The sequence below is a fragment of the Oncorhynchus masou genome, chromosome 17 (genome assembly GCF_036934945.1).
Source record: "Oncorhynchus masou masou isolate Uvic2021 chromosome 17, UVic_Omas_1.1, whole genome shotgun sequence".
NCBI classification, from domain to species: Eukaryota; Metazoa; Chordata; class Actinopteri; order Salmoniformes; family Salmonidae; genus Oncorhynchus; species Oncorhynchus masou.
In genome coordinates, this window is record NC_088228.1 from 21,830,308 (window position 1) to 21,845,337 (window position 15,030).

The 15,030-nt window shown below is 46.6% G+C and overlaps 1 protein-coding gene across 1 annotated transcript in view; it reads left to right on the top strand.

Moving 5' to 3' along the window:
* The window catches only part of LOC135558697 (protein patched homolog 1), a 36,792-nt gene that overhangs the window by 631 nt on the left and 21,131 nt on the right, over window positions 1–15,030 (top strand). The window contains exons 2-5 of the mRNA XM_064992739.1: window positions 1,843–2,035; window positions 13,135–13,324; window positions 13,427–13,496; window positions 13,635–13,726. Of these exons, the coding sequence (XP_064848811.1) occupies window positions 1,843–2,035; window positions 13,135–13,324; window positions 13,427–13,496; window positions 13,635–13,726 (545 nt within the window). The remainder of the gene's footprint in view (window positions 1–1,842; window positions 2,036–13,134; window positions 13,325–13,426; window positions 13,497–13,634; window positions 13,727–15,030) is intronic.

Sequence of the window (15,030 nt, forward strand, 5' to 3'; positions counted from 1 at the left end):
AAGTTATTACTACTCGAATGGAGGAATATCAATTGAGGGAGTTTTATGTCAAAATGTCATACAATGTGATATACACGGTGATATTACACTCTAGTGATATTTCGGTGTTACATTGTAACATTTACTGGCACGCAGTGATTTTACACTTCCAGCCCCGATCCCCCTATGAATGAGAATAACTTTATCCATTCATTTTTAGAAGCCATACAACTCAAAATAGTTATTTCTGCGTGTGTGGGATCTGTTCAACTCTGTTTGTAACCAGTTAGACTCAGGGTCCCCGTTGTGGGCTAGTTTGTTTGAAAATGCAGTAGGGTCTTACAGAGGAATTCACTGATTACGTTTTATCTGACAAAGCATCACTGGACCGCATGAACGCTTGGAAATGTGTCAAAACTCCTAAGTGAAACCAAAACATCTGTCCAGTGTCTGTACTAGACCGGTGACATTGTTTGTAAAGTTTGAAAGGGTATAGTAGAAGGTCTTCAGACAGTGTTTTAATTTTAAATTATAGGAGAAGGGATTTTTGGTATAGAAACTGCTTATTGTCAAATCCTTGCATAGCCTGTAAGAAGGTATGTAGCCTATAAAGTGAAGTACGGTATAGTCTACATCACTCCTGACTCAAATATGTGCAATCTTGTAATCTTTCAACTTCCATTTAAAACTAGAAGTTGCGTTAGTGCACAACAGCATTGGGTTTCATATGTTTTACCGGGAGGTTGTTAGGGGCAGCTGGCTGAGTGTTTAAAAAAGGAAATATGGTAAGATTGGACAAAAATGGAAGTCCTAGTCCAAGTACACAGAAGTGTTCAACTCAAATTGTATTGGTCACATACACATATTTAGCAGATGTTATTGCTGGTGGAGCAAAATGCTGTCCCTAGCTCCAACAGAGTAGTAATATTTAACAGTGTAGTACTATCCAAAACGATTCACAACAAAAAACACACATCTAAAAGTTAAATAATGGAATTAAGAAATATAGAAATATTACATTGAGCAATGCCGGAGTGGCTTTGATTAAAATACAGTATAATAGAATACAGTATATACATATGAAATGAGTGAGGCAGTATGCAAACATGATTGCCTCTATTAGATGCTTATTTAACCCTAGTTGTTAATAGTGTATTATTCATGTGTAGTAGGCTACACAAGAACAGCATAGAGTAGTTGATATCCCATTTGACAACTATGTTGTTTATTTTTGTTAAGTCCAAACCATTTAACCATAATTGTGATGTCATGGGTTTTGATTCCATAGCAAACCCCCATGCCTCTGGTGATGAGTGGCACCCTGACCTCGCTTGTGCCAACTGTGAGGGCCAATTCCAATCCAAAGACTGGCCAATGCTTTACTCTTTTTTATGTTGGGCCCTCAATGACCTAATATCAAATAGGGTTCTGGCTGGTTCTATTCTGATATTCACATGGTCTCTAGATCTGACATTAGCTCAGTGATGTATTTCACATAGATATGATTTGCTTACAGGACAACTGACATGAAGACTCTCAAGTAGCTGACTAATACAGTAGATACTGTCATGTTGAACATGCCCTTAAGTATGTCACGTTATCACAATGAAAGTCATACTCAAGTTAGCTATCTTATTAGCATAGCATTCTCTGCCCTTGTAGTTGAATCTTAGTAATACTAGAAAGACTACTATATACTTTTTTTATCTTACAGTTAGAAACAATGTAGTCTTCCATTAGTGAACACTTGTACTCGTCTATGCCATAGCCATACATTCCATGTAATGCAATATGTTGTTATTAATGTGTAATAACAATGTAATAACACTCTTCTCTCCCTCCATGTTCCTCTTGTCTCTTTAGGGGAAGGCTGTGGGTCAGAAAGCCCCGTTGTGGGTTCGGGCGAGGTTCCAGGCTCTTCTGTTTTCTTTGGGCTGTCACATCCAGCGACATTGTGGAAAAGTCCTTTTCATTGGACTGCTTGTGTTCGGTGCCTTGTCTGTGGGTTTGCGGGTTGCTGCCATTGAGACGGACATTGAGCAACTGTGGGTTGAAGGTGAGTCTGGCGTTTCAGTTTTGGGGTATGGTTTGGGGGGGTTGTCTGGGAAGGGGAGAAAGGGGTCATTTTTTTGCCCAAATGAACTTGTTGTAGACATTTTGCCATCTAAACTACTGAAGGGGGGACAGGAAACTGTATGGGTGCTGTCTGACTGATTTGTCGATCAGTAGTTGAGATGGTTGTTTTTTGTAGAGACGATCCTCTACAGTTGTTATTCATGATTGGGTGATATACAAAAATGTGTTGTTTTTTTTCTTTGTAATCTTTTGTAAACATTGAAAGCTGTGGTACTTTGTAAGATCTGCACTTTTGAGTGTGTTTTTTTGCTGATGCCATAGTTGCTTTGCATTGGGAATGGAGAATGGGTCAAGATATTCCTACTTTATTGCACACAAGGAGCTAGTATTGGTGTTCACTGCAAATGCAGGCCTTCTCTTGTTCTTCTCATCAGCCTTGTGTTGTTTGCCATGGTGGTTCCATGATCCATGTTTTATTTGCAGTCCTTTCTGTGTGCAGGCTGGGTTATCGGTGCATATTCGGGCAGCTTTATTTGGTTTTCACACTGCCAAATTCCTTTTAAGCCCCCCTAGGCTTTTGCCGCACTCCTGATCCCAAGAGCAGATGGGCTGTGTGAATCGTTAGCCATCTTTGAGGAGCTGACCCTCCCCCCTAGCTCCCTGTGTGGTCCTTAACTATTCTTGGATTCCATTCAACAATAAAAGCACCCCCTTTCCTACAAAAAATATGTTAATACAACTGAAGATATCCCACCTGTTTTGCACATTCTAAAAAGAGTCACAGCAGTTGTAGTATAAACACTCACTCAGTATCTGTGTATTTTATTCCGTACCAACACTTTGGCTGGGAAGGGGACTACTACTACTGTTGTCAATGAAATGCCTGTGGTCTGACACACTGTGTTTGAGTTTTTGTCAGATTGGTGAAGCCAACGATTTTCAGATTTACTTGTCAGATTGTAGTTGAGTTGTCTGAGTCTGACTCACAAACAAGATGTGAAGTTATCGCAGTGTAATTTGTCATGATCACAGTATTTTGGTAATGTACTGGTGTGTATTTCATACACATTAAATAAGCTAACCGTTTGTCTTCTGAAAGGAGGTTGTTAGATGTAGCCATATGGGTTTGTTATGCCTAATCATGGAGTCATTCTGAGTGAAATGCCCAAATGCTGAAAAGGAATGCTGTTCCTTTAAGAGGCAGTGCCCATGTTTCTAAAGTTTCTGCCTGTGTTGTTTCCCCCAATAGCCCATTGACAAAGCTGCTCAGAGTTGAATGAAAAGTAAGTGGTTTGGTAACAAGGAGAGGTTAGATCTTCTCGCACGCACACACAAGCACACACACACACACACACACACACACACACGCACGCACGCACGCACGCACACACACACACACACACACACACACACACACACACACACACACACACACACACACACAAGCACACGCACACGCACACACACACACACACACTTTTACAAAAGGGAGGAAATATTTCCTAATAGAACAGAGAAGTTCATTGCTCTCTTAGAAAAGATGAGTGTCTAAAGAGCATTATTTTATTCATCAACAACTTACAGTCCGGACTCAAACTTTAAAAATAGCAAGTGTAAAAGGCTTAATATTTTCTCAGTACAGAACGCACATCTATAGGGTCTTCTTGTCAACACATGCAGAGGCGTATTCTGACCGCATATGAGGGATGAGGGTGCTGATATGAGGCCTCCTGGGCTCACACTTGGCCAGCTGGAAGTTCCTGAGAGGATTTGCCCCCCATCATATATCCTCAGGCCATATCTGTCCCCAACTCAACTCCCACCCAAATGTCACGTTTGCCACCGTGCTAGTATCGATGTCCGGCTGTTTGTGAAGTCAGACCACCAGGGTCCTTACCTTAGCCTACCTTATACCCTACCTGGCCTACCCCATTCTAGCCAACCCTAACCTAGCCCAGGATAATGTGCTAAAACTTGTGCCATAGAACAGTAGAAAATAGTGTTTTAGAGAGAATTTGTTTTCTGACCCTGATAATGCACATCCCTGCTGTACACTGTCACTACAGCCTTAGCTGGGACTTGTCTGCTCTGAATGTTGATATACTATTGGTGGTATATAAACCAGTAGTTGGTGCTAGTCAGAAACATATGGGAGTAGGTTTCTTCAAACTGAGGAAAGGTGTGGTAGTTAAACATATGGTACCTGTTAAGGTGTACATATGGGGTTGTGACAGATACAAGCCTAAGCGGTTCTTTCTCTAGGTGGACAGACGACTTCCACTGGTTGGCTAATACAGACAGAGTGCTGACTAATAATGCACGCTAAATTCAGCTAAGGAACCTTTTTTTGTTAGTCATATGTTGTTTTCTTTTGAACATGTTTTGCTACCTCAGAAGCAATGAAGAGCAAGCAACAACACAGGAAAGTCGGCTAGCAGTCATGGGTGGGACCTGGGGAGAATGTGACCTAGCGTGTATTGTCTGTCGGAAGAAAAGGGGAATAATAAAGTGCAGGGAGATGAGGGTGGGGGTGGGGGAGCATTGGGGTTGAAGGTTTTAGGGGTATACACTTCAACATTTTCCCATTCCCTAAAAACAACAGTATGGCTTCTCTCTCAGGACACATTTCTCTCACCAGTTCAAGCAGGACTTAGAAGAAAAAGTATATTGCCTGGGTAGGGAGCTGTTTTTTCTGGATGTAATATATGTTTAGCTATAGCATTATTACTATGGCAACAATAGATTACCCAAAAGGTTTGATATTTTGTAGTAGGTAAAATATACCACCAAAGACCAGCAAAAAGCTTTGAATAGAGCATTAAGAGTGGAAAATAAATGTTTACATGTAATGTACAAGTATGTACTGGTAGCCCACATGAACTAAACCCATCCTTCTTGACACAGTTTTGATGATCTTGACAGACACGTACACACAGACAAGCTGTGCAAATATTACACAGTGACTTGGGATTTGTGTTTTAAAAAGAGACTGTAGAAGTGGGGAAAATAACATATACAGAAAGCATGAATGACCTACTCCAAATGGCGAACAGTAGGTACCTTCTAGAGCCCTAGCAGCACGAGGGGAACAGTAGGTACCTTCTAGAGCCCTAGCAGCACGAGGGGAACAGTAGGTACCTTCTAGAGCCCTAGCAGCACGAGGGGAACAGTAGGTACCTTCTAGAGCCCTAGCAGCACGAGGGGAACAGTAGGTACCTTCTAGAGCCCTAGCAGCACGAGGGGAACAGTAGGTACCTTCTAGAGCCCTAGCAGCACGAGGGGAACAGTAGGTACCTTCTAGAGCCCTAGCAGCACGAGGGGAACAGTAGGTACCTTCTAGAGCCCTAGCAACACGAGGGAAACAGTAGGTACCTTCTAGAGCCCTAGCAGCACGAGGGGAACAGTAGGTACCTTCTAGAGCCCTAGCAGCACGAGGGGAACAGTAGGTACCTTCTAGAGCCCTAGCAACACGAGGGGAACAGTAGGTACCTTCTAGAGCCCTAGCAGCACGAGGGGAACAGTAGGTACCTTCTAGAGCCCTAGCAGCACGAGGGGAACAGTAGGTACCTTCTAGAGCCCTAGCAGCACGAGGGGAACAGTAGGTACCTTCTAGAGCCCTAGCAGCACGAGGGAAACAGTAGGTACCTTCTAGAGCCCTAGCAGCACGAGGGGAACAGTAGGTACCTTCTAGAGCCCTAGCAGCACGAGGGGAACAGTAGGTACCTTCTAGAGCCCTAGCAACACGAGGGGAACAGTAGGTACCTTCTAGAGCCCTAGCAGCACGAGGGGAACAGTAGGTACCTTCTAGTGCCCTAGCAGCACGAGGGGAACAGTAGGTACCTTCTAGAGCCCTAGCAGCACGAGGGGAACAGTAGGTACCTTCTAGAGCCCTAGCAGCACGAGGGGAACAGTAAGTACCTTCTAGAGCCCTAGCAGCACGAGGGGAACAGTAGGTACCTTCTAGAGCCCTAGCAGCACGAGGGGAACAGTAGGTACCTTCTAGAGCCCTAGCAGCACGAGGGGAACAGTAGGTACCTTCTAGAGCCCTAGCAACACAAGGGGAACAGTAGGTACCTTCTAGAGCCCTAGCAGCACGAGGGGAACAGTAGGTACCTTCTAGAGCCCTAGCAGCACGAGGGGAACAGTAGGTACCTTCTAGAGCCCTAGCAGCACGAGGGGAACAGTAGGTACCTTCTAGAGCCCTAGCAGCACGAGGGGAACAGTAGGTACCTTCTAGAGCCCTAGCAGCACGAGGGGAACAGTAGGTACCTTCTAGAGCCCTAGCAGCACAAGGGGAACAGTAGGTACCTTCTAGAGCCCTAGCAGCATGAGGGAAACATGTGGACGTTTCAGTGTTTGGAACAGTTATCTAAACAAAAATGCAAGGTAAATGCTATAATTAATCAGAAAATACACAGTCTTCCAGTTCAGGGTCTGCTACAAGAGAATGAAAGGTCTATGAGGCATTATTGTAGGTGAATGGCAAGCCACAGTGCCCCAGCTAGATAAATAAACTCCAATTGCTGAGCCTCAGACCTCACCAGTAGAAAGAACAAACAGGGCCAGAGTCAACCTGGGTCAGTTGAAAATGTTTATTTCAACCCCCTCCCTCCCTTCCTTCATTCCCCCCACACCTCCCACTACTCTGCGATCCTCCAGCCTCAGTCCTCTCCTCAAGGGGCAGACACAAGAGCTGAATGCAAAACCTCACCAGCTCCCTCTGTTATTGAAGTCACCATTAACCGTCCACTGTGGATAGAATTATAATATACAGTGCTAAGTTATATCCTTTTTGGAGATATACAGTATTAAAGCAGTGAATCATAGCCACTCTATCTTTTCAAGTTATGTAGTGTTTATGGGACTTGGCTTTTTTTACATGTATAGTTACATTTCAGCACTATATGTAACTGTAGACCTGTTTAGCATCCTGTATTTTATGTTGCCAGTCCTTGCACCAGTCCTTGCAGACACTGGTGTGTATTTTTGGGAGTGCTGAAGGCCTATAACCTGTTACAGACCTACAAGCCCCGTCTCACACATCTCCTGTATAAATCTCTATTTCATTCACTTGGACAGTTTCTTAAATCCTGCCAAAAGAGATTGTTCTCCTTGGTCAACTTTAAATAAAGTGACACCAGTCACCTTTTTGGGTAGAGTTTGCCCATTTTCCTCTCCGCTTGCACCCCCTCTGGAAAAAGAAGAATGGAGAAAAACATTTTCTTTGTACTTGGTGTTGGGGGGGGGATGGTCCTTGGGCTCAATAAATGTATTTCTAGGCTGAATGAGACCAGCAATTTGGGACATTTTTGCCTTTCACCGTGGGATGAATGTATGTTTCAACCACACATTAAGCTGCATTAGCAGCCAGTGGAGTGCCTAATGTGACTATTTTTCGCAGCAGCCAACACCAGGGATGATTAGCATAATTAGTACAGGCAAGCCTATACATATGGAAATGGAAAGTGCCTAACTGCCAACACCAGTGGAAATGTATGTCAATGCTGACAGAAGTATCAAGATCTGAATAGATTGTAACTGAAGCGGATTCTTTTTGCGTTTCGCTTTCAACGGTATTTTTTCAGTTCTTCCTCTCAAATTGAACTTCATTTCTCATCCTCTCACTTTTTGGGGTGAAGGAATACCTCAGTGTCCTCTCCTTTTACCACCTTGTCCAATTCAGACACCACCCTCCCCTTCCCTCCCCCCAACATACACACACACACACACACACAGACCGACACACACTGTATTTCTCGTTAAGGTAGAAAGCCAAGCCCCCCAACGCCTGCATTGTTTTATTTGCTGGGAAAAAGTCTTGGTCCATTTGCTTTTGTTGTGAAAGTTCCCTCTTTATTTTTTCCTGCTTGTTGGGAAACATCTGAAAGAAATTCAGGAGGGGAGTGACAAAAGCCTGCATTCAATCTCTGCTGCTCTGCCTGGTTTCTCTCAGAATTAGGAGCCTCTCTATCTGCTCAGTAACACATTGAACTGGGATGGGGAGGTGCTGCTGATTCTGTAAAAGGATGGCCTACAGAAAATGGCAGTAGAACTAAAGCTTGATTTCAGCAAAGACTTGTTTCGCTCTCTACCAGCCAGGGCCAAATCTATCCCTCTAGTTTTATACTGCATGCTTTTTTAAATGGATAACAAAGAGGGGGGGATGGGCAAGATGACAGATTGACAGTTCCTAAACAGAACCATTCCAGCAAAGTCTATTTTCTATGCGAATGTATTTAAGTGAGGGAGTGAGTGAGTGAGTGAGTGAGTGAGTGAGTGAGTGAGTGAGTGAGTGAGTGAGTGAGTGAGTGAGTGAGTGAGTGAGTGGCGAGGCTGTGTGCGCATTTGAGTTTGTACATCTGTGATTTTGTATCCTAGAAGGTCTAATCTGTGCTACAGTACAACACCGTATATTCTTTGTGTTATTCCTTTGGCGGCTGAAGCAGGTAAAGCATGTCTCTTCCTTGTGGGACTTCCTCCAAAACAGCATGAGTCCTTTCAGTGGCCTCCTAATCCAGCTAATCTGGCCCACAACACTTTGAAGGTGGTCTCCGCTAATGGAGACTGGAATTGGACCTAGAGCTTGCATGCGAATGGTGCTGCTGCTGGCTCAGTCCTAATTGTTAACTGGGTTAATAATTGGGTTTTTGTGATGGCGCCTAAAAGTCTCTGAGCGAAGCTGGAGAAGCAGCTCGGCTTCTTGTGTGGGACTTCTTCCTCATTTGATTGGATACATTGTGTTGCCTTTGACCAACACTTTTTGAGTTTGATCTCAACTGTTTACAATCACTAAACCTGTGCAGATGTATGGGCAGACAACATAACAGACAGGCATGGAGAGGGTATACATTGATACAGTACAGTATGGTACGTGTGTCTCCTGTGAGGTCTGCGGGGCTGGTCTTTTCCTGGGTGGTGGTGGGCTGGACATGAGGGAGATTGGAGCTGATAGAGTCCATCAGTGGTCTGACACCAAGGAGCAGGTGGTTAATTACATGCCACTTTCCATACTGCCCACAGATAGGGGAGCTAACATACATACACAGACACACACACGCACCTGGCCCTGGGTCCGGACGCTGGGTGGGAGGCCTTCTCCCTGAAACCTGCTACCATTGTCTGTCTGCCTCTGGCCAGCCCCAACCCCCAGCCTTCTTCTGAGAAGAAGTGAGAACCCCATCTGGATGGAGATTAGCTTCAGCTTTAGCACAGGAATGGCTATGGTAGGCAGTCCTCGCTCCACTATGTTTGTGATATAAACACATTTGACTGATGGATAGTATCCCTGCATATGCTTGCAAGATGAGATGGACCATAACTGGGGATTAATTGGTCTGTAAAGGGGGTGTCACCTCCGGGGGTTGAAGTGAAAAATGGAACAGAGGGAGAACAAATGGAGGTGCTTTTCTTGGAGCGCAGCATCTTGACTGGAGTGGCTTTGTGAAGAAGGATGAGCTCCCTGATCTCTTCAACCATGTTATGTTGATATGATTTACTGTTATCTCATTTCCACATTCAATATGGGATTGCTGAAGGACACTGATAGCTACATGTCTTAGGTCTTGACAACTGTCTCTTAATTAAAAGTTATTTTGGCTTAATGCTAACCCTTCACATCGGTTTCTGCAGGTTTTCAAAGGACACCAAATCCAGACACTTCTCTATAAATTTCCTGACTGCTTTGTGAAAAGTATTTGGGCGCCTGTCTCTTTAACGGCTCCTGGTTGCAGGCTAAGTGGATCAGAACAGAGAGTGAAGCAGAGCAGAGAGTGGAGCAGAGAGTGGAGCAGAGCAGAGAGTGGAACAGAGAGTGGGGCAGAGCAGAAGAGTGGAGCAGAGTGGAGCAGAGCAGAAGAGTGGAGCAGAGTGGAGCAGAGCAGAGAGTGGATCAGAGCAGAGAGTGGAGCTGAGAGTGGAGCAGAGCAGAGAGTGGAGCAGAGCAGAACGCGGAGCAGAGTGGAGCAGAGCAGAGAGTGGAGCAGAAAGTGAAACAGAGCAGAGAGTGGATCAGAGCAGAGAGTGGAGCTGAGAGTGGAGCAGAGCAGAGAGTGGAGCAGAGCAGAACACGGAGCAGAGAGCAGAGCAGAGCAGGGTGGAGCAGAGCAGAGTGGAGCAGAGCAGAGCTAGTGAAGCCTCCATCTGGTGAGTGGTTGAGCTTTCTCTCACAGAGCAGAGCAGTGACTGAGTGTTGGGCCGGGGCCCCAACCGGGGTTCTAGCTGGGTGGTCCAGATGGGCGGAACGAGACACAAATAGCTATAATTTACTTCAGGATCCCTGTAATTACAGGCCCAAAGCTTGAAAGTCAGTTCCTGTAGATGCCCCAATGTATTAAATATGAGCACAATGTCTCAAGTCAAACAAGTGTCTGTTCTTAAGTCTGGTTTGATTTTAATCAGAGTTCGAAAACAAGTTAACACGTACTAGTTGTGAATGTAACCTGAGTGTTTCAGGTTGTTGTTCATTGGATAGGACAGTTTGTTCATGAGTGGCACCAAGGCTGACTTCAAAAGTGATGGCTTCACGACCATAAAGAACTTTGCTTTTGATTATTTGGTGCATGGGCACATTCTGCATGATTACAAATGATATTAGCTTACCTTCTTTTATGAATTCACAAGTAGGCTATGAAGGCTAGAAGAAAGCAGTGAAAGATTGTGATGTGTTTCCAAGCCAGTTATAACTTGATCTTACACTTTGAGACCCGTTTTTCTCCTCCCTCAATTAGAGGAGCTGGCTCAGGATTTGGGGAGGTGGTGCGAGGAAGACAGACAGAGGACGAGAGAGAGGGAGAGATGCGGAGAGGCGAGGTGGCCACAGCGAGAGCCAGCCTCTGCGGGATTGTCATGTAGTGGAACACGGAGGGGCAGACGAGCCCACTCTGATCCAGAGCGGTGCGTTTCATGTGCCCTTGGCATGGCCACAGATACCCTGCTCACTCTTTTCAGGGCAGCCTCTGGTAATTAGGGGGCTGGACTCCAGAGTTTCCTCTCAGGGCTTTGATGCTTTCAGCCCGGCTCTGCATACCACATCAACAGAATTTCTGCCTCGTTGTTCTCCCTCATCCAACCCTGGCACCACCTTTTGTTCTTTCTCTCTCCTAGTTTCTCCCTCTCCTTCTCTGATGGGTTAGTTCTGGTATGGTGGAAGTGGCTGTAAAGAATGGATAGCATTTCGTGCCTTGGTTTTTTACTGAAGCCGTCTGTCTAGGCCAGAGGCTGTGTTTTTGGCTGTTTCAGTTTCTTACACATTCAAGCCCCAGGTGAAACAGACTGTGAAACTGGGGATGGTGGTGCTGCCATTCTGTGTCGTGCCGTGTTGTTAGTGATGGGGTTTGGGCACAGTGAGGAGGATTTCCCTAACAGGACACATCTGCTTCACAGAGGGAGCCAATGAGAATCTTTGACTCATTTCTCTTGGCTAGACGTTTTGTGTCTGAAGTTCCTTCAAAACCAACATTGGCAAGGGTGTTGGCCAATCTGTGTTCATGTGTGTGTACTGCGTTCACTACACTCACGCGACACTCATTTCAATGCAGGGAGCCAACTCTGAACTTGTTTGTGTGTGTCTGCAATGCTTGTTGCATTAGTCTGATAATAATATGAGCTGTGCACAGTCATAATCAGCAGATTTCTCTCCATCTCTCCACCCCTCTCTCTTTCCATCTCTCCACCCCATCTCTCCACACCTCTCTCTTTCCATCTCTCCACCCCTCTCTCTTTCCATCTCTCCACCCCATCTCTCCACACCTCTCTCTTTCCATCTCTCCACCCCTCTCTCTTTCCATCTCTCCACCCCATCTCTCCACCCCTCTCTCTATCTCTCCAACCCTCTCTCTCCATCTCTCCACCCCTCTCTCTCTCTCCATCTCTCCACCCCATCTCTCCACACCTCTCTCTCTCCATCTCTCCACCCCTCTCTCTATCTCTCCAACCCTCTCTCTCCATCTCTCCACCCCTCTCTCTCTCTCCATCTCTCCACCCCTCTTTCTCTCCATCTCTCCACCCCTCTCTTTATCTCCATCTCTCCACCCCTCTCTCTCTCTCCATCTCTCCACCCCTCTCTCTCTCCATCTCTCCACCCCTCTCTCTCTCTCCATCTCTCCAACCCTCTCTCTCTCCATCTCTCCACCCCTCTCTCTTTCCATATCTCCACCCCATCTCTCCACACCTCTCTCTCTCTCCATCTCTCCACCCCTCTCTCTCTCCATCTCTCCAACCCTCTCTCTCTCCATCTCTCCACCCCTCTCTCTCTCTCCACCTCTCCAACCCTCTCTCTCTCCATCTCTCCACCCCTCTCTCTCTCTCCATCTCTCCACCCCTCTCTCTCTCATCTCTCCACCCTCTCTCTCTCTTCATCTCTCCACCCCTCTCTCTCCATCTCTCCACCCCTCTCTCTCTCTCTCCATCTCTCCACCCCTCTCTTTCTCTCTCCATCTCTCCACCCCTCTCTCTCTCTCTCTCTCTCTCTCCATCTCTCCACCCCTCTCTCTCTCTCTCCATCTCTCCACCCCTCTCTCTCTCCATCTCTCCACCCCTCTCTCTCTCTCTCCATCTCTCCACCCCTCTCTCTCTCCATCTCTCCACCCCTCTCTCTCTCCATCTCTCCACCCCTCTCTCTCTCCATCTCTCCACCCCTCTCTCTCTGCTGTGGTCTCTATCACTTGGACCCATGCCAAGGTATCTAGTTTGAACTACACAGCTATTTAGAATCTAAGTCTTGGAGGGTCGGGAGGAGGGGTTGGCAGAAAGTTGGAAATTTGAAACTCAGCCTAATTAATGACTTTTTTTCCCACCACCCTGGTTGCTATTAAATTAAACTGTGAATCTTAAAACTGTGAGTCTTCAAAAGGGTATATTTCTAGAACTGTACAATCTGTGGACCTTTCTGTTCTTCACTCTCTCTGTTGATTGACATTTTAACTTGCGTCATGCTTCCTCTGCAGTGGTAATAAGGCTGAGCTGTCTTGCCACATCGCAGCGCAATGAGCATAAATAACCCGATAGCTCTTATATACGTGAGAGATGAGATGAATCTTTAACCCAATCCCCCCTCTCCATCTCTCTTCTTCTCTCTTCTAGCCGGTAGCCGAGTGAGTCGGGAGCTGCGCTACACCAAGGAGAAACAGGGAGAGGAGTCTGTGTTCACATCACAGATGCTCATACAAACCCCCAAACAGGAAGGGACCAACATTCTGACCCAGGGTGCTTTGCTGCTTCACCTGGAGGCAGCGCTCTCGGCCAGCAAGGTCCAGGTGTCTCTGTTTGGAAAGTAGGTAGACCCATGGGATCACTGGTGATTCCGTCACAGCTAAAGAAAGGGGGTTGTCTGGGCTCACATATATGTTATGTTCTGTATGTCTTCTCTCCTCAGATCATGGGATCTCAATAAAATCTGCTACAAATCTGGTGTCCCTATCATAGAAAATGTCATGATTGAAAGGGTAAGTTTATGTTTTTTTTAAGGAAATATCCCTGCCTGTAATTTTTTGTCCATGACTATTCACATGTATGTTTTTATTCTGTATTATGTACTCTTGATAGTTTGCTGAATAACTGATGACTGTATCCATGGTTTGCAGATGATTGACAAGCTGTTCCCCTGTATGATTGTTACCCCACTGGACTGTTTCTGGGAAGGTGCAAAGCTCCAGGGGGGGTCAGCATACTTACCGTAAGTTCCAGAATAATTGTTCTTCAAATGATGCAAATTGTTTTCTTTCATATTGCTTGGAAATACAGAATGTGTTTTAGAGTTTATACGAGTCAGCTATCTTGAATCCCAGTATTAGAGTTACGTTAGGGCCCGTGCCCAGCTAGCTTGGCCTCTTTCACCTTATTCATACGTTGGGTTTGGCAGGGGCCAGGGAATGTGACTTGGCTACAAAATCTCAATTGACCTCCTGGTTCTACCACACTCTTCATAACAAGAGGCTTTAGTTTGGATCCAATACAGTGGCGGCAGCAATAACCTACTGTGGTGGCGGTAATAACCTACGGTGGCGGCAGCAATAACCTACAGTGGTGGCGGTAATAGCTTACAGTGGTGGCGGTAATAACCTAGCGTGGTGGCGGTAATAACCTACAGTGGCGACGGTAATAACCTACAGTGGCGGCAGCAATAACCTACAGTGGTGGCGGTAATAGCTTACAGTGGTGGCGGTAATAACCTACAGTGGTGGCGGTAATAACCTACAGTGGCGACGGTAATAACCTACAGTGGCGACGGTAATAACCTACAGTGGTGGCAGTAATAACCTACAGTGGCGACTGCTACTGGGTGGGTTGGTAAAGGGGACAGGGAGAGGGAGGGAGGGAGGGAGGGAGGGAGGGAGGGAGGGAGGGAGGGAGGGAGGGAGGGAGGGAGGGAGGGAGGGAGGGAGGGAGGGCTGATACTGGGTGGGTTGGTAAAGGGGGGCAGGGAGAGGGAGGGGATGGCTGCTACTGGGTGGGTTGGTAAAGGGAAGGGAGGGAGGGGATGGCTGATACTGGGTGGGTTGGTAAAGGGGGGCAGGGAGAGGGAGGATGAGATGGCTGCTACTGGATAGGTTGGTAAAGGGGGGCAGGGAGAGGGAGGATGAGATGGCTGCTACTGGATAGGTTGGTAAAGGGGACAGGGAGAGGGAGGGAGGGAGGGAGAGATGGCTCCTACTGGGTGGGTTGGTAAAGGGGACAAGGAGAGGGAGGGAGGATGAGATGGCTGCTACTGGGTGGGTTGGTAAAGGGGACAGGGAGAGGGAGGGAGAGATGGCTGCTACTGGGTGGGTTGGTAAAGGGGGCAGGGAGAGGGAGGGGATGGCTGCTACTGGGTGGGTTGGTAAAGGGGACAGGGAGAGGGAGGGAGGGAGAGATGGCTGCTACTGGGTGGGTTGGTAAAGGGGGGCATGGAGAGGGAGGGAGGGAGGGAGGGAGGGAGGGAGGGAGGGAGGGAGGGAGGGAGGGAGGGAGGGAGGGAGGGAGGGGAGGGAGGGAGGGAGG